Source organism: Pneumocystis murina (genome assembly GCF_000349005.2).
Source record: "Pneumocystis murina B123 chromosome Unknown supercont1.9, whole genome shotgun sequence".
Lineage (NCBI taxonomy): Eukaryota > Fungi > Ascomycota > Pneumocystomycetes > Pneumocystales > Pneumocystaceae > Pneumocystis > Pneumocystis murina.
Window position 1 is genome coordinate 213,100 of NW_017802367.1, and position 20,334 is coordinate 233,433.

The 20,334-nt window shown below is 29.1% G+C and overlaps 13 protein-coding genes across 13 annotated transcripts; 6 read left to right on the forward strand and 7 right to left on the reverse strand.

Moving 5' to 3' along the window:
• Positions 1–175: 175 nt before the first annotated feature.
• PNEG_01949 (hypothetical protein) lies at positions 176–836 on the forward strand (the record flags this gene model as incomplete). The annotated part of the gene is made up of 2 exons (XM_007875735.1): positions 176–269; positions 322–836. 2 exons carry the CDS (start codon positions 176–178, stop codon positions 834–836), a joined length of 609 nt encoding a protein of 202 aa, XP_007873926.1.
• Positions 837–1,110: 274 nt separating this feature from the next.
• Positions 1,111–2,818, forward strand: PNEG_01951 (hypothetical protein; the record flags this gene model as incomplete). Its single annotated transcript, XM_007875737.1, has 5 exons — positions 1,111–1,260; positions 1,305–1,725; positions 1,775–2,101; positions 2,147–2,309; positions 2,352–2,818. 5 exons carry the CDS (start codon positions 1,111–1,113, stop codon positions 2,443–2,445), a joined length of 1,155 nt encoding a protein of 384 aa, XP_007873928.1. The 3' UTR covers positions 2,446–2,818.
• PNEG_01950 (hypothetical protein) lies at positions 2,479–3,021 on the reverse strand (the record flags this gene model as incomplete). The annotated part of the gene is made up of 1 exon (XM_019757736.1): positions 2,479–3,021. The coding sequence occupies one exon, from the start codon at positions 3,019–3,021 to the stop codon at positions 2,479–2,481; it is 543 nt and encodes a 180-aa protein (XP_019613303.1).
• A 160-nt stretch (positions 3,022–3,181) lies between these two features.
• Positions 3,182–4,027, reverse strand: PNEG_01952 (hypothetical protein; the record flags this gene model as incomplete). The annotated part of the gene is made up of 9 exons (XM_007875738.1): positions 3,182–3,196; positions 3,241–3,371; positions 3,418–3,468; positions 3,521–3,586; positions 3,627–3,637; positions 3,681–3,714; positions 3,782–3,895; positions 3,950–3,958; positions 4,003–4,027. The coding sequence occupies 9 exons, from the start codon at positions 4,025–4,027 to the stop codon at positions 3,182–3,184; spliced, it is 456 nt and encodes a 151-aa protein (XP_007873929.1).
• A 255-nt stretch (positions 4,028–4,282) lies between these two features.
• On the forward strand, positions 4,283–5,197 carry PNEG_01953 (hypothetical protein; the record flags this gene model as incomplete). The annotated part of the gene is made up of 5 exons (XM_007875739.2): positions 4,283–4,301; positions 4,362–4,438; positions 4,492–4,847; positions 4,887–4,989; positions 5,033–5,197. The coding sequence occupies 5 exons, from the start codon at positions 4,283–4,285 to the stop codon at positions 5,195–5,197; spliced, it is 720 nt and encodes a 239-aa protein (XP_007873930.1).
• Positions 5,198–5,238: 41 nt separating this feature from the next.
• Positions 5,239–6,399, reverse strand: PNEG_01954 (hypothetical protein; the record flags this gene model as incomplete). The annotated part of the gene is made up of 4 exons (XM_007875740.1): positions 5,239–5,574; positions 5,620–5,731; positions 5,780–6,168; positions 6,220–6,399. 4 exons carry the CDS (start codon positions 6,397–6,399, stop codon positions 5,332–5,334), a joined length of 924 nt encoding a protein of 307 aa, XP_007873931.1. The 3' UTR covers positions 5,239–5,331.
• A 273-nt stretch (positions 6,400–6,672) lies between these two features.
• PNEG_01955 (hypothetical protein) lies at positions 6,673–8,432 on the forward strand (the record flags this gene model as incomplete). The annotated part of the gene is made up of 11 exons (XM_007875741.1): positions 6,673–6,710; positions 6,754–6,968; positions 7,017–7,090; positions 7,145–7,228; positions 7,278–7,289; positions 7,331–7,422; positions 7,466–7,470; positions 7,510–7,572; positions 7,613–7,641; positions 7,687–8,057; positions 8,106–8,432. The coding sequence occupies exons 3-11, from the start codon at positions 7,057–7,059 to the stop codon at positions 8,430–8,432; spliced, it is 1,017 nt and encodes a 338-aa protein (XP_007873932.1). The 5' UTR covers positions 6,673–6,710; positions 6,754–6,968; positions 7,017–7,056.
• A 70-nt stretch (positions 8,433–8,502) lies between these two features.
• Positions 8,503–9,747, forward strand: PNEG_01956 (hypothetical protein; the record flags this gene model as incomplete). The annotated part of the gene is made up of 5 exons (XM_007875742.1): positions 8,503–8,835; positions 8,877–9,216; positions 9,266–9,421; positions 9,464–9,627; positions 9,670–9,747. The coding sequence occupies exons 1-5, from the start codon at positions 8,545–8,547 to the stop codon at positions 9,745–9,747; spliced, it is 1,029 nt and encodes a 342-aa protein (XP_007873933.1). The 5' UTR covers positions 8,503–8,544.
• A 266-nt stretch (positions 9,748–10,013) lies between these two features.
• PNEG_01957 (hsp7-like protein) lies at positions 10,014–12,437 on the forward strand (the record flags this gene model as incomplete). The annotated part of the gene is made up of 9 exons (XM_007875743.1): positions 10,014–10,171; positions 10,219–10,237; positions 10,291–10,434; positions 10,478–10,569; positions 10,620–10,820; positions 10,885–11,512; positions 11,557–11,751; positions 11,797–12,106; positions 12,152–12,437. The coding sequence occupies exons 1-9, from the start codon at positions 10,073–10,075 to the stop codon at positions 12,435–12,437; spliced, it is 1,974 nt and encodes a 657-aa protein (XP_007873934.1). The 5' UTR covers positions 10,014–10,072.
• Positions 12,438–12,648: 211 nt separating this feature from the next.
• On the reverse strand, positions 12,649–14,526 carry PNEG_01958 (hypothetical protein). Its single transcript, XM_007875744.1, has 11 exons — positions 14,516–14,526; positions 14,402–14,463; positions 14,260–14,350; positions 14,061–14,211; positions 13,914–14,012; positions 13,766–13,868; positions 13,612–13,720; positions 13,440–13,571; positions 13,125–13,396; positions 12,940–13,084; positions 12,649–12,898 (listed from the first exon to the last, which is right to left on the reverse strand). Exons 2-11 carry the CDS (start codon positions 14,430–14,432, stop codon positions 12,718–12,720), a joined length of 1,314 nt encoding a protein of 437 aa, XP_007873935.1. The 5' UTR covers positions 14,433–14,463; positions 14,516–14,526; the 3' UTR covers positions 12,649–12,717.
• A 392-nt stretch (positions 14,527–14,918) lies between these two features.
• Positions 14,919–15,541, reverse strand: PNEG_01959 (hypothetical protein; the record flags this gene model as incomplete). The annotated part of the gene is made up of 3 exons (XM_007875745.1): positions 14,919–15,023; positions 15,109–15,275; positions 15,328–15,541. 3 exons carry the CDS (start codon positions 15,539–15,541, stop codon positions 14,919–14,921), a joined length of 486 nt encoding a protein of 161 aa, XP_007873936.1.
• A 202-nt stretch (positions 15,542–15,743) lies between these two features.
• PNEG_01960 (hypothetical protein) lies at positions 15,744–17,057 on the reverse strand (the record flags this gene model as incomplete). Its single annotated transcript, XM_007875746.1, has 1 exon — positions 15,744–17,057. One exon carries the CDS (start codon positions 17,055–17,057, stop codon positions 15,744–15,746), a length of 1,314 nt encoding a protein of 437 aa, XP_007873937.1.
• A 638-nt stretch (positions 17,058–17,695) lies between these two features.
• On the reverse strand, positions 17,696–20,153 carry PNEG_01961 (hypothetical protein; the record flags this gene model as incomplete). The annotated part of the gene is made up of 3 exons (XM_007875747.1): positions 17,696–17,992; positions 18,037–18,279; positions 18,330–20,153. The coding sequence occupies 3 exons, from the start codon at positions 20,151–20,153 to the stop codon at positions 17,861–17,863; spliced, it is 2,199 nt and encodes a 732-aa protein (XP_007873938.1). The 3' UTR covers positions 17,696–17,860.
• Positions 20,154–20,334: the final 181 nt, after the last annotated feature.

Consider the following 20,334-nt stretch of genomic DNA (forward strand, 5'->3'; position numbering starts at 1 on the left):
TATCTTCTATTAAAACCTAGTTCAATTTATATATTTTTTTATATTTTCATAAAAAATTTTAACCTATCTTAAACATTAAATTGCTTTATTTAAATGTATAAGTAGTTATCAAATTAAACATAAATCTTAATAAAATAGTATCTTATTTAACTATTTTATTTATTTTTTATACTAAATGGTTTTTCATAAAGAAATATATATTATGCGACATGCACAAGCAGAACATAATGTAAGCAAAAACTACAACTTAAAAGATCCAGTATTAACAGGTTTTTTATTAAAAATTTTAAATTGTTCTTTTTTTTTAAGATAATTAATTAGAATTTGGCAAAGATCAAGCAAGACTTCTTTTATTACATTTTGAACAACTTAAAAAAGTAGAATTAATCATTTCATCACCAATGCGTAGGGCATTAGAAACTGTTATGATTGGATTTGATGGATATCTGGATTTAAAAGATCAAAAACATATAAATTATCCATCTATACCCTTAATTATTTTACCACAACTTCAAGAAACCTCTGATAGAAATTGTGATACATGTTCGTCACTCAAAAATTTAAAATCATGGTTTCCCTCATTAGATTGGAGCTTCTGTAGTCAAGAACAGTTATTAAAAACAGGTTTTTTTGCTTATGAGCCAAGCATGCTTGAGAAAAGAGCCATTTGGCTAAGAAATTGGATTTCTAAACGTAAAGAAGGCAAAATATTAATTGTTTCTCACTTAAGTTTCATCAAATATTTAGTAGATGATTCAACTTATTGGGCAAATCTTGAAATAAAGAAATATAATATTGGAACTGGTCCTATTTTCAAACAGGTTCCTTTTTCATAAAGAAATATCAATAAAAACAACACTTTTATTGAAAAATTGCATTTATAGTTATATTACATTTCTTTTTTATACATAAACTCAAATATTTAACTTAAAATATTAGAAAAAAACAAATTTTTAGTAATTTAATATTTCAAATATTCTATTTAATATTTTATATATAAAGTCCGCTTGAATTCTTTATAAAGGAACATTTGATACATCTTTTTATAAGATGCTTTTAACTATATAAGTACTCATTTTATAGCTCTCGAATGGTGCAAAAAACCAAAATATGAGAAAGCCTCCAAATACTGATTTCTATCAGCAAAGATTAAAAGCATGGCATCCTATTTTAACACCGAAATATGTTTTCCCGATTTTTTTTGCTCTTGGATTAATATTTATGTCTCTTGGAGGGATTTTGTTATATTTTTCATCACAAGTAAGAGATATTTTTTTAAAAACATAGGATTAATAATAAAAAAGGTACATGAAATAATAATAAACTATACGTACTGTGATAGCCAAGCATCTCTGAATGAATTTAAGTCTATTCCAAGTAAATATGTGCAAATGTCATTTCCATCTAATGTTCAATCTATGAATCAAGCTATATGGAAAAAAAAAATTAATGAAAAATCAGTATATTCTATTAAAGAACCTATATGTTTGATTCGATTTGAGATACCAATTGATTTAAATCCACCTGTTTTTCTATATTATCGTTTAACTAATTTTTATCAAAATCATCGACGTTATGTTAAAAGTTTTAGTAGAGATCAAATGATGGGACGTGCAAAAACAGCAGCTGAATTAAGGAGCTCAGATGACTGTAGCCCTCTTTCAGTCAGCGATAACGGGAAGCCTATTTATCCATGTGGTTTAATTGCAAATTCTATGTTTAATGGTAAATATTAATTTTTATAATCTATAATTATATTTAATTAATATTGAAGATACTATTAGTCAGCCAAAAAGGCTCGCCTCTTTATCAGGTGAAGTTTTAGAGCCTTATTTTATGACAAATAAAGGTATTTCTTGGTTGTCAGATAAAAATATATATAGAAAAACATCATATCGTCCATCAGATGTTTCGCCTCCTCCTAATTGGGTATTAAGATACCCGAATGGTTATAATGAAACAAATTTCCCTAATATTCATGATTGGGAGGAATTTCATGTATGGATGAAAACAGCAGGACTTCCTACTTTTGAAAAATTATCATTACGAAATGATACAGGTATAATGAAGGCAGGGGCATACGAAATAGAAGTTGTTATGCGTATTAATAAATAATAATTATGAATTTTTAGCTAAAGAAAGCTAGATTTCCCTGTAACCAAATATAATGGTAGTAAAACAATTATTATTTCAACTCGATCATTTATTGGAGGAAGGAATTTGTTTTTTAGTATCGCATATATTATTTCGGGCGCATTAAGTTTTATTATCGGGTCGTTTTTTACATGTTGTTATTTAATTAAGCCAAGGTTTGAAACTTTTAATTATATGATATGTGCTAAATTAAATAGGAAACTTGGTGATCACAGATATCTTTCTTGGAATCAAACTTCATTTCATAATCCCTTAAAATCAATGAATATAGCTGAAACTAGATCCCGTTAATTTCTACATTTTTCTTTTTGCATTTAGAAATCATTATTGGGTTGCATATAAAACAAGTTCTTCTTTACTAATTTTTTTCTCCGTAATTCGTTCACGAGCCCATGGTTTCCCTTGTTCAACTAATGCACATGCCAATAAATGTTTGCAAATAGGTACAGGTTGCCCATGTATTGAGCCACCCCAATACCTATTTGGATTAATTACTTTCTTCCATGCTAAATGATAGTCTTTATTAAATGCAGAAAATGAAAATTCCGGACATGAGCAATACCAAACTGATGTTCTAACTTCATACAGTTTACAAGACGTTTCATGAAGCTCGTTTGTTTCTGAAGGAATATAAAAAATCTGACAAGAACATGAAGTAGATGAATCAGTTGACTTTTCATCCCATGTATAAAGAACAATACGCCGTTGATCAAGTAAATCCAATGCAAGTAAAAATGTATCTTTGAATATATAGTAAAGTGAGATAAAAGCCGCCTTATCGGCTTCTGAAGATGTTTCGGATGGCTCTTCTGAAGAAATTTGAGAAATAAGAGCCATTACGCATGTTTCAATAGACGGTTCTTCCATTTTTATGTCTAAGTTAATTACTTATTTTCTATTTCAACAACTATATTCGTTAAAATTACTTTTTAATAGTTTTGATTTAGTTATTTGATTTTTTTCCTTTTATTTTTTATTATAAACCTTTTTTCAACTACTACACTCCTAACAACGTTAACTCGAATTTCTAACTTTCGTAAATCTTTTAAAATCAGATTAATTTAAAAATATTTCTGGAAAATAAACCCAAGAATAATTATGGCTTTCCCAAGTTAAAAGTTCTTTTTCATCAAACCAAAGCTGAATTTCTCGCTGTGCACTTGAAACACTATCTGAACCATGACAAATATTACGGCCAATATCAATCGCAAAATCCCCTACCTATTAAGCCATTTCTTTCATAATATAATATTTTTTTGATACCTCGAATAGTCCCTAATGCTGATGCCAAAGGATCTGTTTCACCAAGTATTACTTTAAAACATAAATTATTTGCGTAAACAAAGGTTTTATATCTGTTCTTTACCTCGACCAATTCTTACTACTTGTTTTCCCTCCCAAACCATTGCACATATAGGTCCAGATGTCATATCTGATAAGATTAATAGATAACAGCTGCTATGACAACCTACAAGTAATCAAACTAAAGAAATTAAAAGAGAATTCAAAAAAAAAATAAAAAATACCTATCAAAGAAAGGTTTTTCACGAAGACTCCTATCTAATAAGAAGGGAAAAAGATTAGTTTAAAAAGTGAATTTAAAAAATTGCAATTCTAATTTACATACAATGTTGTTCTAAAAGTTCACGACACGCCTTAATAAACTTAATAGCAACAAGTTTATATCCTCGTCGCTCAAAACGACTAATAATTGTTCCTATAAGACCTCTTTGAACTCCATCTGACGGTACAATTATAAGTAATAATAATAATATTTAAAAATTTAAAAAAAAACCTGGTTTTACTATTTATATTAAAAAATATTCTTAAATAAAAGGAAAAAAATACCTGCAATAAATGTTTGTTCATCCATTAAAAATAATGTTATATCTATAATTTTAACAGCAAAAAAAGTAGAAAAAAATAACCTCGAAATTACAATACTAAAACCCTAACCCATGTCATGTACAGGTTAGATATTTATTTTCAAGGGTTAATTCTTACAGGGTTAGGAATATATTCAACAAGGGTAGGGTTAGGCTTTGAAGATTACGAGGTCCAGTTTAAAAATTTCTAATTTATTAAATTATTAAAAATTTAATTAATATTTGAAAATACTTAATAAAGCATGTTTCTTACACGATCAGGTAAATCAACTTATAAATGAATTCTCTAAAAAACGCTAGAAAAAGATTAATTTTTAATAGAATATGATCGTAATTCTCATGCCTATTCACCTGAAGGACGATTATACCAAGTAGAATATGCTATTGAAGCGATTAAAGTACAAAAAATTATCTTTATGAATTAATTGTCAAATTATTGAATCTGTATTAGTTAGGTGCAACTGCTATGGGAGTTGCTACATCAGAAGGTGTACTTTTAGGTGTAGAAAAACGAGTAACATCGCCTCTAATGGAACCCTTATTAGAAAAAATTATGGAAATTGATAGCCATTTGGGTTGTGCTATGTCTGGGCTCACAGCAGATGCCAGAATTCTTGTAGAACATGCACGTGTTGAATCTCAGAATCACCGATTTACCTATGACGAACCCATTTTAGTTGAATCAGTTACACAATCTATATGTGACTGTGCACTTCAATTTGGGGAAGATGCAGATGAGGCAGTCATGTCAAGGCCCTTTGGTGTAGCACTTTTAATAGCCGGTATTGATGAAAATGGCCCACAATTGTATAAAAATGATTTTTCTTAGTAAACTGATTCTTTTAGATATCATGCTGAGCCATCTGGGACATATTATCGGTATGACGCTAAAGCAATTGGCGCAGGAAGCGAAGGTGCTCAATCTGAACTTCAAAATGAATATCATTCTGTAAACATATTTTAGATGCTAATTTAATACTAATATCATTTAGTCGATGACATTGGAAGAAGGAGAAATGCTAATTCTTCGTGTATTGAGACATGTTATGGAAGAAACATTGGATGCGAAAAATGTGCAGCTTGCAAGTGTAACACATGACCATGGATTTCAAATTTATTCGAATGAAAAAATGCAGGAAATCGTTTCCAAACTGTAAATAAATACTCAGTTCGATGTTTATTTTGTCACAAACTTATTGTGCATCTCTATATAAATAATATAATTTAATTACTATAGTTTCTTGTTTAAACATATGACATCTATAACACCATACATTTAATATATCATTTATTAAGATGCTAACATGTTTTTGTTTCCTCTGTTTTCTTTATCATATTCGTAAGAATTATTTAGAGTTTTGTAGTTATGATCATTAAGAGTCTGTGGATTGTAGTTATCAACTTTTTCTTGATCTTGATGATAACCATCTTCTATTTCCTTAGAATATGCTTCATTAACCATATCGGAATGTTCGTATTTGAAATGATAATATTCAGAAACTGCCATAAATCGTCTATACAAAGAAATTTCATTCTAATGTTTTGAGTCAAATAAAAAAATAGATTAGAGAAAATATACTTCAACTTTCCAAAATATTTCGTAATGTTTATACCATGCATGATTAAAAATTCTATAGAGACGACGCATTATAGAAGAAAAATGACGTGTTGAAGAAAGAGGAATCGATATTCTATAAAAATTTCAGTCAATTCTATCTCCATATCACATAATTTACTACTTGGATGGAAAGTATTTGTCCGAGCACAATAATGTTGATGTATTATCTAGTGTATGTAAAATATAATCAATGGCTACGCATTCTTGAGGAGGGTTATGACATGCGCACAAATATTGCCATTCATTTGCTCTCATCTCTGGGCATTTTTCTGGAGAACATGAATCTTCAAGCATACCCACCACTAATAGATTCAAATCAACTATGAATCGTCTTATAAGTTCATAGACCCAAATCCATGGATCAACACCTTTAGGAGGCTCTGCTATTTCTTTTGTACGCTTTACGGACATTGGATGTGATGTTTCGTTTGAAAGAAGTCCATCCAAATATTCTTCTAAAGAAAATGGTCCTTCAAAATTCAATTCTATTAATGGCACTATAGGAATGTCCTATTAAATACCAATTAGCCATTCCTATTTATATAAACAAATGAAAAATACCTCTTTTTTCATTCCTGGCCGAAGACGTTTTTTAAATGGCCTATCAACTAATGTCTTTATGTCTAATGACTCATCCACTGATGATTTAATAGGCTCATTCAAAAGTGGAATTGTATTAACACATGTTAAATCCTCTGAAAGAGGCTTAACAGAACCCTTTGAATGCGCAAATGATGACATTATCCCTTAAAATATTTGTTTTTTTTGGGAAAAAGTTCTTATAAAAGATTCTTTAAAATTAACCTTTAAATAATTAAATAAAACTAAAAAAATATCAGTTTCATCATAAATATATCGTAGAGTATTAATAAAACCAAGAAATTCATATAAAATAAGGTTATTTACCCGTTTTTTAGGATTATTTATCTGCAACTAGTTTTTTGACGTTCGTCTTTATCCGATGTAAGCTTAAGAACTAGTAAAGTCTTTGCATATAAACGCGCATATATAACGCATACATTTCATAAATCAAATATAAATTTAAAAAAAAAGTACCTTATCCTTATTATCTAGCAATTTATACTAATCGTCAAGCATTTGGTTATATTGAAATTGCATCATCAGAATCTGTCTAGTAGATATTATCAGAACTATAGAAAGCTATCCAATATATAAAACAAGAAGTTTTATATCTAATTATTTCTATTATTGTTGGAATTTTGTGTATTTCTTTGTTTTTTAAGAATTTATGAGTTTAAAAATTACCAAAAATTTATCTAAAAAAACATATTTTTTCTACTAGAAACACAGTAGGGAGTTCTTTTAAACATTAAAGATAATATTATTTATTCATATAGGATTATTATTAATTGGATATAAAATATATCAGCTTTTTTTATGGCAGAAAAAGTTCCATTAACAATTTTAACGGGTAAGCATTTGAAACATAGAATTTATATCGAGTATCTAAATTGTTTTTATAAAGGGTATTTAGGATCAGGAAAGACTACTTTGCTTAATTATATATTGGAGAAACAACAAGCAAAAAAAATTGCAGTGATATTAAATGGTATCTTTGTTTTTAGTTATATTATATATCAAAGTATTTATTTATTTAGAATTTGGTGATTGTATTAACAATATTTTCTTAAAAAAGTTAATATATTATAAGCATCGGATATTGAAAAATCATTATCAGTAAGTACTAATGGACAAATTTCAGAGGAATGGATTGAACTAAACAATGGATGTATGTGTTGTATGGTAGGTTATTTTTTTATAACTCTAGGAAAATTAATATTTTTAGATAAAGTAAGATTATATATAAAAAAATATAATTAATATTGTTAGAAATAATTCTGTAATGGCAATTGAGAAATTGATAAGTAAGAGGGGGGGGTTTGATTATATATTGTCTAAAAAAAGTTTTTATTTCTTTTCTAATAATAAACAGATTAGAAACAACTGGCCTTTCTAATATAGGTATTAATTTTATTCAAAATAAAATAAAGGCTTATGAGATTATAGGATCTATTGTTTCTATGTTTTGGGTAGACGATTCCTTGGAGTCTTTATTATATCTTGATGCAGTAGTTACTGTAATCGATTCTTATAATATTATCCGTGATCTTGAAAATGTATCTAATGAGCATGGAACAACTATTGCTCATGTACAAATTTCTCATGCTGATGTTTTAATTATAAATAAAATAGATTTGTTAAATGAAAAACAACTTCAAATAGTTATAAAAAGAATAAAAGGTATAAATTCAGAAGCTAAAATGATTTTTGCTACCTATTCTCGAATTGAAGATGTTTCTTCCATTTTAAATCTTCATGCATATGATAATAAATCTACTTTATCCATGGAACCAAAAGAAATCACATATCATGATCCAGTATAAAACAATTAGAAGTTTATACATGAAAAATTAATGTTTTAATAGAATGTCACGACAGTGACAGTTCAATTGAGAGTTTTAAAAGATGAAGCACAAAAATCTCAACTTGAACGTTGGATTCAATCTATGTTATGGGAAGGCGAAATTTTATCTGGGAGTTCTGATAAATATCCAGTAGAAATATATAGACTTAAAGGTAGAATTATGCTTCAAAATGCATCATGGTTAGTACAAGGTGTTCGTGAGCTTTATGAATTTATTCCTGAACCCACTTCAAATACTTTTCTATCTTCAAAACTCATTTTTATAGGTAAAGGACTTTTCCAAATACCTTTACAGAATATTTTAGATACATTTATGAATTTTGAATAGTTTATTTAAAAGATATCTTTATATTTTTTTATACATCTATTTTACTCTAAATTTATATTTTATTTGAAAAAAAAACAAGTTTATCAATGAGTTCTATTCCTTAATAATTTTTATGAAGAATAAAGAAGAAAATAATAACCCTCTGAATCAAGCAAGAGAATTGTTTGTTCAAGAAGCAGCATCTTTTTCCGAACTAAAAAATGAGTCAAAATCTTTAGAAGAAAACCAAAAAAGTGTGGAAAAATGTCCAGGAATTGAAGAAAAAAAGGATAATATATGTAAAAAACGTATTGCAGAAGATAAAGGGAGTAATTTTGTTGAAAAATTTGAGGGAAAAAGGCCTAAAAAAGATAAAGAGAAAGATTCTCCGGAAATCAACCAAACTTCAAATTATCAGTCTCAAGTGAGCTAAGAAAGAATTCATACATAATCTTACTATAATAGACATTATCTGCATCATTTAAATCATTTTCTGAATCTTCCGTTTCTCCTTTTTCATCTTTAAAATCCAATAATCCTATATTTGTCAATCCATCTAACCAATTGGAAAAAAAAACATTTGGATCAAACATATCTGGACCTAATTTTGAGTCTCTTTTATCTTCATCAAAAAACGATATAAAAGAAGACGTTAGTGACAATAAAATAACAAATTCTTTAACAGACACATATAAAAAGGCTTCAGATGAAGCATTTGGTATATTGCTTAAACAAGAATTGGATTGTCGTGATAGTTTTGATGATAATATAACAAAAGTAACTACATTTATATTAGAACAAGAAGGTACTTTGGAGAAAAGATATAATTTCATTAAATATCTAATATTTTATAGTAAAAACAGGCGAAGAACATGAAAAAACTATTTATTCTACAAGAGCTAGACTTTATGTTGTAGATTCAGTTACAAAGGATTGGAAAGAACGAGGCATTGGAACATTACGTGTAAATATTGATGAAACTAAAGGAATAATTAAAAGGTCGCGACTTGGTATTTATTTTTACCCTTTTTTTTTAATTAATTTTCTATAAGTTATGAGAGCAGATGCTGTGTATAAAGTTATTTTAAATGCATCTTTATTTAAAGAAATGTTAATCGAAGGTGGAAATATAGATAGTTCTAATGCATGTAATCTTGATAAGTTTTTAAAAATTGTTGCTCTTGAAGATGGAAAGCCTACACAATTTGCAATAAAAGTAAAATTAATTTATATTTATTAACTTTCTTATTTTTTTTAGGTTAAAGATAATACTGTTGCTCAACAATTACGTCAACATATTTTATCTGCTCTTCCTGATAAAAAAATTACACTCTAAATCATTATTACATACACATCATTTAAGTCTAAAAAACATTCATATTTTTAATCATTAAAAAAAAAAAACAAAAATGGATATTTATATTAGTGATAAAAATTTATCATTTTACATAAAAAAAAATATTTTTTAGTCAAAAAATATTTATATGGTATGGAACAATTGTTATATATATATATATATTAAAAAAAAAATAATTTATATAAAGTTATTTCTTAGTAGCGCAAGTCGAGATTTTTTTTAAAAATTTTTAAAGTCAAAATTTTTGAAAACTATTTAGAAGAAAAGGGTTTAAGATAAGGGATATTTAGGATATTCTTTAAGAATGTTATTAAGAAATATTATCTTAAAGACTTTATCTAATAATTATGTTAAAAAAGGGCTTTATTTGGTGCGGAAAAACTCTCAAAAGGTTCAAGGACAGGTTGTAATAATATTATTAAAAGATAGGAAATTGACGTAGAAAAACAGGTTATTGGGATTGATTTAGGCAAGATCTAATTGGAAATTGGTATTTTTCAAGTAGTGTTAATGAAGGGTTAGGAACAACGAATTCATGTGTTGCAGTAATGGATGGAAGATTACCTCGTGTGATTGAAAATTCAGAGGGATCTAGAACTACGCCATCAGTAGTTGCATTTACTAAGGAGGGTGAACGTTTGGTTGGTGTTGCAGCACGACGTCAGGGTATTTAATATTTGTTTAAAATAAGATAATTTATGGCTTTCAGCTATTGTTAATCCTGAAAATACATTTTTTGCTACGAAACGGCTTATTGGGAGACGTTATGATGACGTTGAGGTTAAAAAGGATATTGATCAGGTATTAGAAAGTTAGGGATTTTAGGAAAGAGAGTTGATTTTATAAAAAAGGTTCCATATAAAATTATCAAATATACAAATGGAGATGCATGGCTTGAGGCACGTGGAGAAAAATATAGTCCGAGTCAGATCGGGGGATTTATATTAAATAAAATGAAGGAAACGGCTGAAAGTTATCTTGGAAGACCGGTTAAAAATGCTGTTGTGACAGTTCCAGCATATTTTAATGATTCTCAACGTCAAGCAACAAAGGTAGCTTATGCGTTGCTATGAATCTCAGTATTTTGTCAATATGAATTGTTGATATTTTTATTAGGATGCGGGATCAATTGCTGGTTTAACGGTTCAGCGAGTAGTAAATGAGCCTACTGCAGCAGCACTTGCCTATGGTCTCGATAAAGAAACAGATAAGGTGGTTGCAGTATTTGATCTTGGTGGAGGAACATTTGATATTTCAATTCTGGAATTAAATCAAGGCGTTTTTGAGGTAAAGTCAACGAATGGTGATACACATCTTGGCGGCGAAGATTTTGATATTACTTTGGTTCGTTATATTGTCGATCAATTTAAGAAAGAACAAGGAATGGATTTATCAAAGGATCGTATGGCTATTCAACGTATTCGTGAAGCATCGGAAAAGGCAAAAGTCGAGCTTTCATCAACTGTTTCAACAGAAATTAATTTGCCTTTTATTACAGCAGATGCTACTGGGCCTAAACATATCAATATTAAGATAACTAGATCACAACTTGAAAAACTTGTTGAACCTCTTATCAAAAGGACAATTGAGCCGTGTAGAAAGGCAATTAAGGATGCAGGTATCCCATTTTCATCTATTAATGAAGTTATTCTTGTTGGTGGAATGTCTCGTATGCCTAAAGTTATTGAGACAGTTCGGAATGTATTCGGGCGGGAGCCTGCAAAATCTGTAAATCCCGATGAAGGTAATTCTTACGTTAATATTATATTTTTGCTCATTTTTTGCAAGCGGTTGCTATGGGTGCTGCTATTCAGGGAGGCGTCCTTTCTGGAGAGGTCAAAGATATCATTCTTCTTGATGTAACTCCTCTTTCTTTAGGTATTGAGACCTTAGGTGGTGTATTTACTCGTTTGATTACTCGAAATACGACAATACCAACAAGAAAATCTCAAGTGTTTTCTACTGCAGCTGATGGACAAACAGGTAAATATATAAAAGTCTTTTAATTTATTTTCTAATTATCTATAGCCGTTGAAATTAAAGTATATCAGGGCGAACGAGAACTTGTTCGTGATAATAAGTATCTTGGAAATTTTGTATTAAGCGGACTTCCTCCTGCTCCCAAAGGGGTACCTCAAATTGAAGTAACATTTGACATTGATGCAGATGGAATCGTTAATGTTTCTGCTAAAGATAGAGGAACTGGCAAAGATCAATCTATAGTTGTTGCTGGCTCATCTGGATTATCTGAGTCAGAAATTCAAGCTATGATAGATGAGGCATCTAAATATGCTGAAGTGGATAAATCACGAAAAGAATCTATCGAAGCTGCTAATCGGTAAAATTAATAAATTCCTTTATTTTTTTTAATATTTGTATTTAGTGCGGATACTGTTGTACATGATACACAGAAGGCTTTGACTGATTTTGAAGCACAAATTGAAAAAGAAGAGGCAGATAAAATACGTTCTTCTATATCTGAATTAAGAGAATTGATTGCTAAAGCACAATCTGGCGAAACAATATCTTCCGATGAATTGAAAAATAAAACGTCAGAATTGCAGCAGGATTCTTTAAAGTTATTCGAAAATGCATATAAAAAGAAACAAGAAGCGCAACAAAATCAACAGTCTGCTGAACCTGCTGGAAATGAAGAAAAAAAGGATTAATTTTGAATATTTTATAATTAGAATATATATTTTTTTGATATCATTGTTAAAATTGATAAAAATATGTATATTATTTGGAAAAAAATCATTATTTTGTTTTAGCATTTATAAAATGGTTTTTATATATTACTAATATTTATAATAAAAAGATAGAAATATTTTTTATAATCCCAAAATGATAATTATAATTAAATTAAATATATAAATTGTATCAAAACTTTAATAGTTCAATAATTTAGGGAATACATATTATAGCCATTAATAATTATTTGTATTTTTATTAATCTTCTGTAGTAATTGACCGCTTGACAATTAAATCTCTCCCTTCAGCTTGACGATAAATTCTATTAACATCCTCTGTAGCTGTTTCAAAATGACTAGTAGCATCATAACTTTTTGAAACAAAAATATTATCTTTACTATCACCAATTGGTTCCAAAATATCACTAACATAGATGAATCTAATATATGTTAAAAAAGCTTATCCAAAGACAAAAATAACTTTTTAACAATAGGTCCAAGTAAATTAAGACCAGGTTCTACTTCTATATGAGGGTTATCCGTTTCAACTATTGTCGAAACTATTGCAAGATAATAACCTTTTGGACAAACGTTATGAACTGATGATACCATAGCAATATAAATATCTAAATTTTTTAAAAAATACAATAAAAATTAAATGCAAACCATGTTTTCGTCGAACTTGACTTTGAGGTATAATAATTTGCAAAGAATCAGAATTATCCGTATTTGGAATAGGATGATTAAGTATACAAATAACTCGAATAACTTTCCCAGTTTTTCTAACTCTATCAGGAAAATATGATGGATCTCCAATAATTTTTGATGCATAAGCTATTTCCCCATCGGATTTGATACCAATTGCAACCCCATTTTCATAAACAATTTCATCAACTTTTCTATTTAACATATATGTTCCTCCATAAACAGCAGAGAGTCTAAAATATGTGTTATAAAAGAGATAAAAAAAGAAAAAATTACCTTGCAAAACTTTGAGGAAGATCACCTTGCCCAAAAAGAGGATATATATATGGAGATTTTCCATACAGTGCCACTGAATTGATGTATAAGATAATTCGTTTATATGTCTCTTGAGCAGGTTGAAATAGATAGCTTTAAAATGTAAATGAAGACAATAAAACAGAAACACTACCTATCATCAAGATATAGGGCCATTGCATGGCCAATAAATTCTTTTGTACCCGTTTCCAAGTTAAATTTGGAGTATACTTTATCCATAGAATCATGATTAAAATCGAGAGCTATAAATATTAAAATATAATAAAAATAAAAAATATAAAAATCACATTGATGTGTTGTAGTATCGTTTTCATCATAATTGCAAATAAATTCCAAAAATTTCTTCATTCTTCTTTTTTCAAATAAATTCATTAAAGGCGAACGTATAGCCTTAAATAATAAATTAAAATTCCTTTAAAAAACAAGGCAATATACCTCTATATCTGTAGCAGGCACCTTGGCTATTTTTTTATCCTTATATACAAAACTCCCACTAATTGATTTAAATTCTAGGTAACGTGTAACATCCGTATGCTATAGAAATTAAGAAATATAAAGAAAATCTTAGAACTTATAATATACATAAAGCATACGAGTTAACTCCCCATTTGCAATAATAAATTTAGGAATTAAATCAATAGACCAGCTACGGTCGTTTCCTAAATATGAGGGTGGCTCTTGACCTGGATAAAACTTTTTATAGATCTGATTAAGCGATAAACTTGCCGTTTCCCTAATTATTTTTAATAACTAATAATATTATTAAATTATGATTTTTAACCCTCCATAATAATTATTTTTGTCAAGATGAAGCACTTTTTTGTTTTCTACACTAAGGAGTCCTGAAAGAATACATTCTTTTAATCCGGTTCCTTAAATAAAAAATCTATTAACAGATATTTTGTAAATTTATACAAATTTACCAAGTATAATATAATCATATGTTTCATTCATTTTGATATTATGTTTTTAATACTTATAAAATCTAAAAAAATATCTCTTTAATAAAGAAACAACCTTAAGTATATAGCAAATACTTTTGTTTTTTTATTTAAATAAAGCTTTTTTATTTTAAAAATCAATAAGCCGAAGTAGCGAACAGCGAAAAAAATTGAAATTTCTTAGATTTCAAAATAGCCTTTTTTTAAAAATGTATTTCTTTTGAATCAAAACAAGACAAATCCATCAGTTTTAATAAACAAAAGATTTGAGATGTAATAAATTGATAAATATGAATAATATTAACCTCTTAAAATAAATAGTACGAAATTTAAAAAAACATAGACCAGTCAATAATAATATATGTATATCTTCTTTGTTCTAAATAGTGTAAACAATCTTAGAATTTGTAAAAATATAAATATTTTGTATATTCGTAAGTATAGAAGAATATGTTTTGAAAAGATATAATTCTTGAATGTCTTAAGAAATAGAAAATAGTTAATTTATGGGATGCCCGTCTTTTTCTGCCAGCTTTTTTGCAGAATTCCATGCGCGTATTCTTTCATTTAAGACAAATTTCAAGCGTGCCATTGTAAGTCGCACCTAAATATGAATAAATAAGATATTCAAGTTATTTTTATAAGATAAATAAACAAAATATTAAATAAAAAGATACTTCAAAACTTACCTGTTTGTCCCTTTTGATTGCTTCTTCAATTCCTGTAAAAATACGTAGTCGACGACGTTCATGACGTTGTGTAGCAATAATATTTCTCTCTTTAAGACATATATACCATAAACGATGAAGATCATCAAAGGATTTAAGCCGTAGTTCTGATGCCATCCATGCACGGCCTATAACAATACTGAATAAGCTTGATTATTTAAAAAAAATATATGATAAAACCATGTTTCATGTCATTTTTAGGCGTAGAAAGAACCTCTTTTTTCAATGATTTATCTTCAGAATCTCTGAAAAAATCCCAAAGTCCATGTTTAGGATTGATTTCTAAAGAATTAGACTGATTTGGTTGATATTTAATCTGATAAGGTTTCACTTTGGATAATGATTGTGTAAATCTTTTATATATAAAATTCTTTAAAGAGATAATATTCCTCATAAAATAGAATATTTATATTTTAAATCAAAAAGTATATTATAAACTTATGGAAAATTAAGTTATATCTATACCCGTCTTGCGTTAAAAAAATCAAAATAAACGTATCATATATATTTATAATAAAACTAGATAATACTTTAACAGTAGAGTATAACTTTATATAATAGAATGAGAACAAAAGCTAACAGAAATAAAAATACTTTTAATCGACAGTGAAAGATATACGTTGTGTTAAATTAGAAATTCGAGTTATTTGCGTATTATTTGTAATAATATGATCTAAATTTTTATATTTTTGTTTCCATATTTCGACCTCCATGCCACCACGTACAATGGCTACACGCATAGTTGATAAAAGATTATGTGCACCATTGCTATGATTATAAACGCCTCCGTTAAATATAGCAGTTGCATCCTTTCCTATAGCAGATGTAATTAATGCACGTCCACCAGGATGAGAATCAATGAATTTCTCAACATCATGGACAATACCAGCAATTAATATTAATGGCCGTGTCTTTGCTTGTTTTTGAAATTCTTCAAATTCTATGATGGGAAGCTGATCGAGGGGAGTACCCCAATCAAGTTTAGCCTTCCATCGATCAAGTTTTTTTTGTTTTTGCTGTAATATGCCTTTTTGGACTTCATTAGATGGAAATTCTTTAAGATTATATGCTAATCCTATTTTTTTGAACAGAATAATTAACCATTTAGTTGGATCATATTGATACCATAAGATAGCATTTCTATAGTCCATAGGAAATTGGTGATGAAAATTATGATATCCTTCTCCTAATGTAGCCAAAGCTGTAAATACGTGATCTCGAGGAGAATGTCTATCATCAAAAGGTTGACTACCAATCCAATGTGCTAACGAATTAACACAAAACGTGGCATGTTGAACAAAAACAAGTCGACAGATTCCTGAAAAGAAAAATCCCCCACGCCAATCTTTCCATCCAAGACCTGCAACAAACATTGGAAACAAAAATCCCATAATAATCATAATCTTAAGATAATTCTTATGCTGCCACATCACTACCGAATCCGCTTTCAAATCTGATATATCCGAATATCCTACTTTTTTAGGATTCTGTCGTACAATCATCCACCCAAAATGTGAATAAAAAAGCCCTTTGCTAACCGAATAAGGATCTTTATCTGTATCTGTATACCTATGATGTGCACGATGATTACGTCCCCACCATAAAATAGACCCTTCTACTGCTCCTCCTCCCAACAATGCCATTAGAATACGGAGAAAAAGTGTAGCATTATATGATCGATGAGACCATAATCGATGATATCCGGCTGTAATTCCAAATCCTGTCATAAAATAATAAATCAATGACCATATAAATGTATTCAATTTTAATGGTGTTGTAAAAAACCCATAAATACCCAGTATTGGAGGGACAATTAATAGTATACTATTGATCCAATTAATTTTTCTGTACCAATTCTTAAGACTTAAAGGCTCATCAGGTATATTATAACTGTTAACTTTGTTCTCCATTCCATCAGATCTCTAGATTTATTATAATTTTAATATATTTTTAATGAATTTACAAATTTTTTGTATTTTTAAAGTTAATTCCCCCAACTTCTTTTTCCCCAAAATACCTAAGTACACACAGGGTGTCCTTTTATCGATAATTTACGTAGATATTTAGATAAGGGTTTCTTAAGAATTTTTGATATTAGAATCGGGTTAAAGAGATAGAATGTGTTAAATTGATAAGAATAATTGAGTAGAAAGATTTAAGAAAGTATATTAAGAAAATAAGTAATTAATTATATGCAACCAATTTACATATAATTAATGAAAGCTTTTAATTAAAAAATAAAAATAGTTTTATGAGATAAAATTACATATTTAATACTTGATTTAAATTAAATCTCTTTTTTTAAAAAGATAATTTATAGTACTTAAAATATTTATATGAAAATATCTTAAGCTTGGAAATCAAGTGTATAAGTTATGTTAGAAAATTAATAATATTAGTCCAATAAATATATAGATATATAAAAAGGATTGAGTAAAAAATAGATAAAAAGGAGATGAGACTATTGAATTAAATTGTTGAATTATTGCAAGATTACCCATACAATATATTAGTAGAATAATTGTTGAATGCTTCAATGAGTAAGAATGCTTTCGTTTGTGTTGTAATATGAAAACATCATTTCTAAGGTATGAATACTAGTTCAACAAAAAAAGGAATTCCAAATATCTGTGTTGGTAATATTATAGATATGTATAGGTATGTATAAAACGACCAATATAATCTTTATATTAAGAAAATCAACTACAACACATTAAACGCCAGTCATAGGTATATTCGTGCTGGATTGTTCAGATGTAATGTTAGATGTAGGAGATTTGTTCTTTCGTGAATTCACGCCCTCTGCTCTGCATGTGGGACAAGTATTACGACCAGTCATTAACCACTATAAATGATAAGTATGTATTGATAATATCAAGGAATACTTACTTCATCAATACAAGCTTTATGAAAAAAATGTTTACATTTATTAAGCTGACGACATTCCTCACCAATTTCATAATTATTTAAGCATATAACACATCTTTCTTCAAGATATATATCTGCAGAGGATGAATTAACAGATAATACATGTAAACCGCCTGCTGATTCTATTTCATCTTTTGTAGCGACAGGTGATTTGGCAGGTCCGATTAAAGATGATAATAATAGCATATCTTCATATGTTGGTGACTATAATATGTTAGAATGATCAATATAGATATAGATATTGATATAGATACATCAGTAAACAAGCTAGGTGTTGTAAGGATCGGATGATCTTCTGGATAAGAACCGCCAAGAACATATATGATCCAGGATCTAGTCGAATTGTGTCGATTATCAATATTACTACTACCAGACCTAGTAGTACTACTTCTATCAGATCTACTGTTATCATTTCTACTGGTTCCATTGATATTGCTATTAATTCTACTAGCATTATTATTGTCAACCCTTTCAATGCTATTGATGTTTAATTCAGAAGTATTGTTATTATTTAAGTTTGCATTTTCAGAAACATGCTCGTTAAGATTCGAATGTCTTTGCGTAAACGAACTTCCAATATGAAAAGAATTATGGTGTTGTATGCTAGATTCTCCCGAGGGCATTGAAGAATGAATATTCGTATCATATCGTGATATTTGATCTGTTGATCCTAAATTTTGGAAAATTGACGCAGAAATAGAAGATGGTCTTGACGGTTCTAAGTTATTAACTATTCCTTCATTATTAGATAAATTTTCGTCTACAATATTCATAGAACTGGAGATAGGTCTTTCTGACATTGAAATAGAATGAATAGGTGAATTTGACGAGAAAACGCCTTGCTCATTTGCTTCACGTTCCTCAGTATCTCTCTGATAAGACGTCTCGTAATTAAGAGGCATATTTACTGATAAATTTGCAAGTGTGTCGAAAAAAGGAGATGTATGTTGTGTACCAGGACTTGTAATATCTCGTGGAGGAACCGACCTAATCCCAACAATAATTATAGGCACAAGTCTTGGATTTTGTGGATCATCCTCGCCTTCTTGAGTGCTTCCTTGTGAATTTCCGAAACGAAACATACGGAAAAAATTAAGAGGTTGAATCGAAGAATTTTCTTCGTTTTCATTTGGTATACCTCCTCCATTCTCACTTCCTCCATTCCTTAAAGCAGCTGCAAGCCTTCCATTTTGTAATGCTCTTAAAAAGCCTTCAAAACTTCCATCAACAACATGTGAATCCCTATCATTTGTTGGATTCTGAGACATGGCTATGTCTTGTGCCTCTGCAATAGCTTGCTCATTGTTCCCAACAAGAGATGCAGCCGTAGCTGCCGCTGCTACAGATAAAAGACGAGAAAGCACGGCTGCTTGATCTTCTCCAGGACGAAGAGAAATGGCATTTAGCCCACTTCCATTAAATGAATGTTGCATAATTGCATCATTATTAGTTCTAATACGTCCTGATATTTCGAGTGCTCTTCTAGTATTTCTAGATAAAGTATTACGTTGAGATCGTCGAATAATTCCCCTAAAAAGTTGATGATCATTATTTACCGATGATTCCGATACTGGTCTCTCTGGAATATAATTCTCTATACCGGACATATCAACCAAAGGAAGATCCCTGACTGTAAAAGTATAATCACCTCGATTCAATGTATGTAAATCTAAATATTCTGTTGTAGTAAGCTGATTCGATGATATAGAAAAATGAGTCTGTGGTAGCTCAAAAACTGTATTTCTTCGTGGAATTGATGACCCAAACATAGACCGTCGACGATTACCGATAGAATATGGGATTCTTGAGACTGATGATGACGTATGATGACGATTAGGCGAAAGCCCTCCCAATCGCGAAAATGCTGTAAGATGCCGTCGAAACCGACTAGCTCTAGATGCATTTCCATTAGATGACAACCCTTCCGTATCATTTTGTTCCGTATTATCCACCGATGATGATAATGTATCTGCTATTGTTGTGTTATGATGATGACCCGTATGTGTTGCATTAGCTGTCTCTGTTCTTTCCAAAATATTTTCTTGTCGTCGATTCTGAAATGATGATGCTTGTCCCATTCTCTTTATTTCTTTAAAAATACCAATCAGAGTTAATTCTTTTTGTTTTATTAATATTTAATCTTGTTTTTTTGACGAAAAAAAACCAAAAAAAAAAAACTAAACTAGCAAAATCACACTCTCTGTTTTTTCTACAACCATATATTAGCGTGAAATCTCTTTATTTCTCTTTAAAACTAAC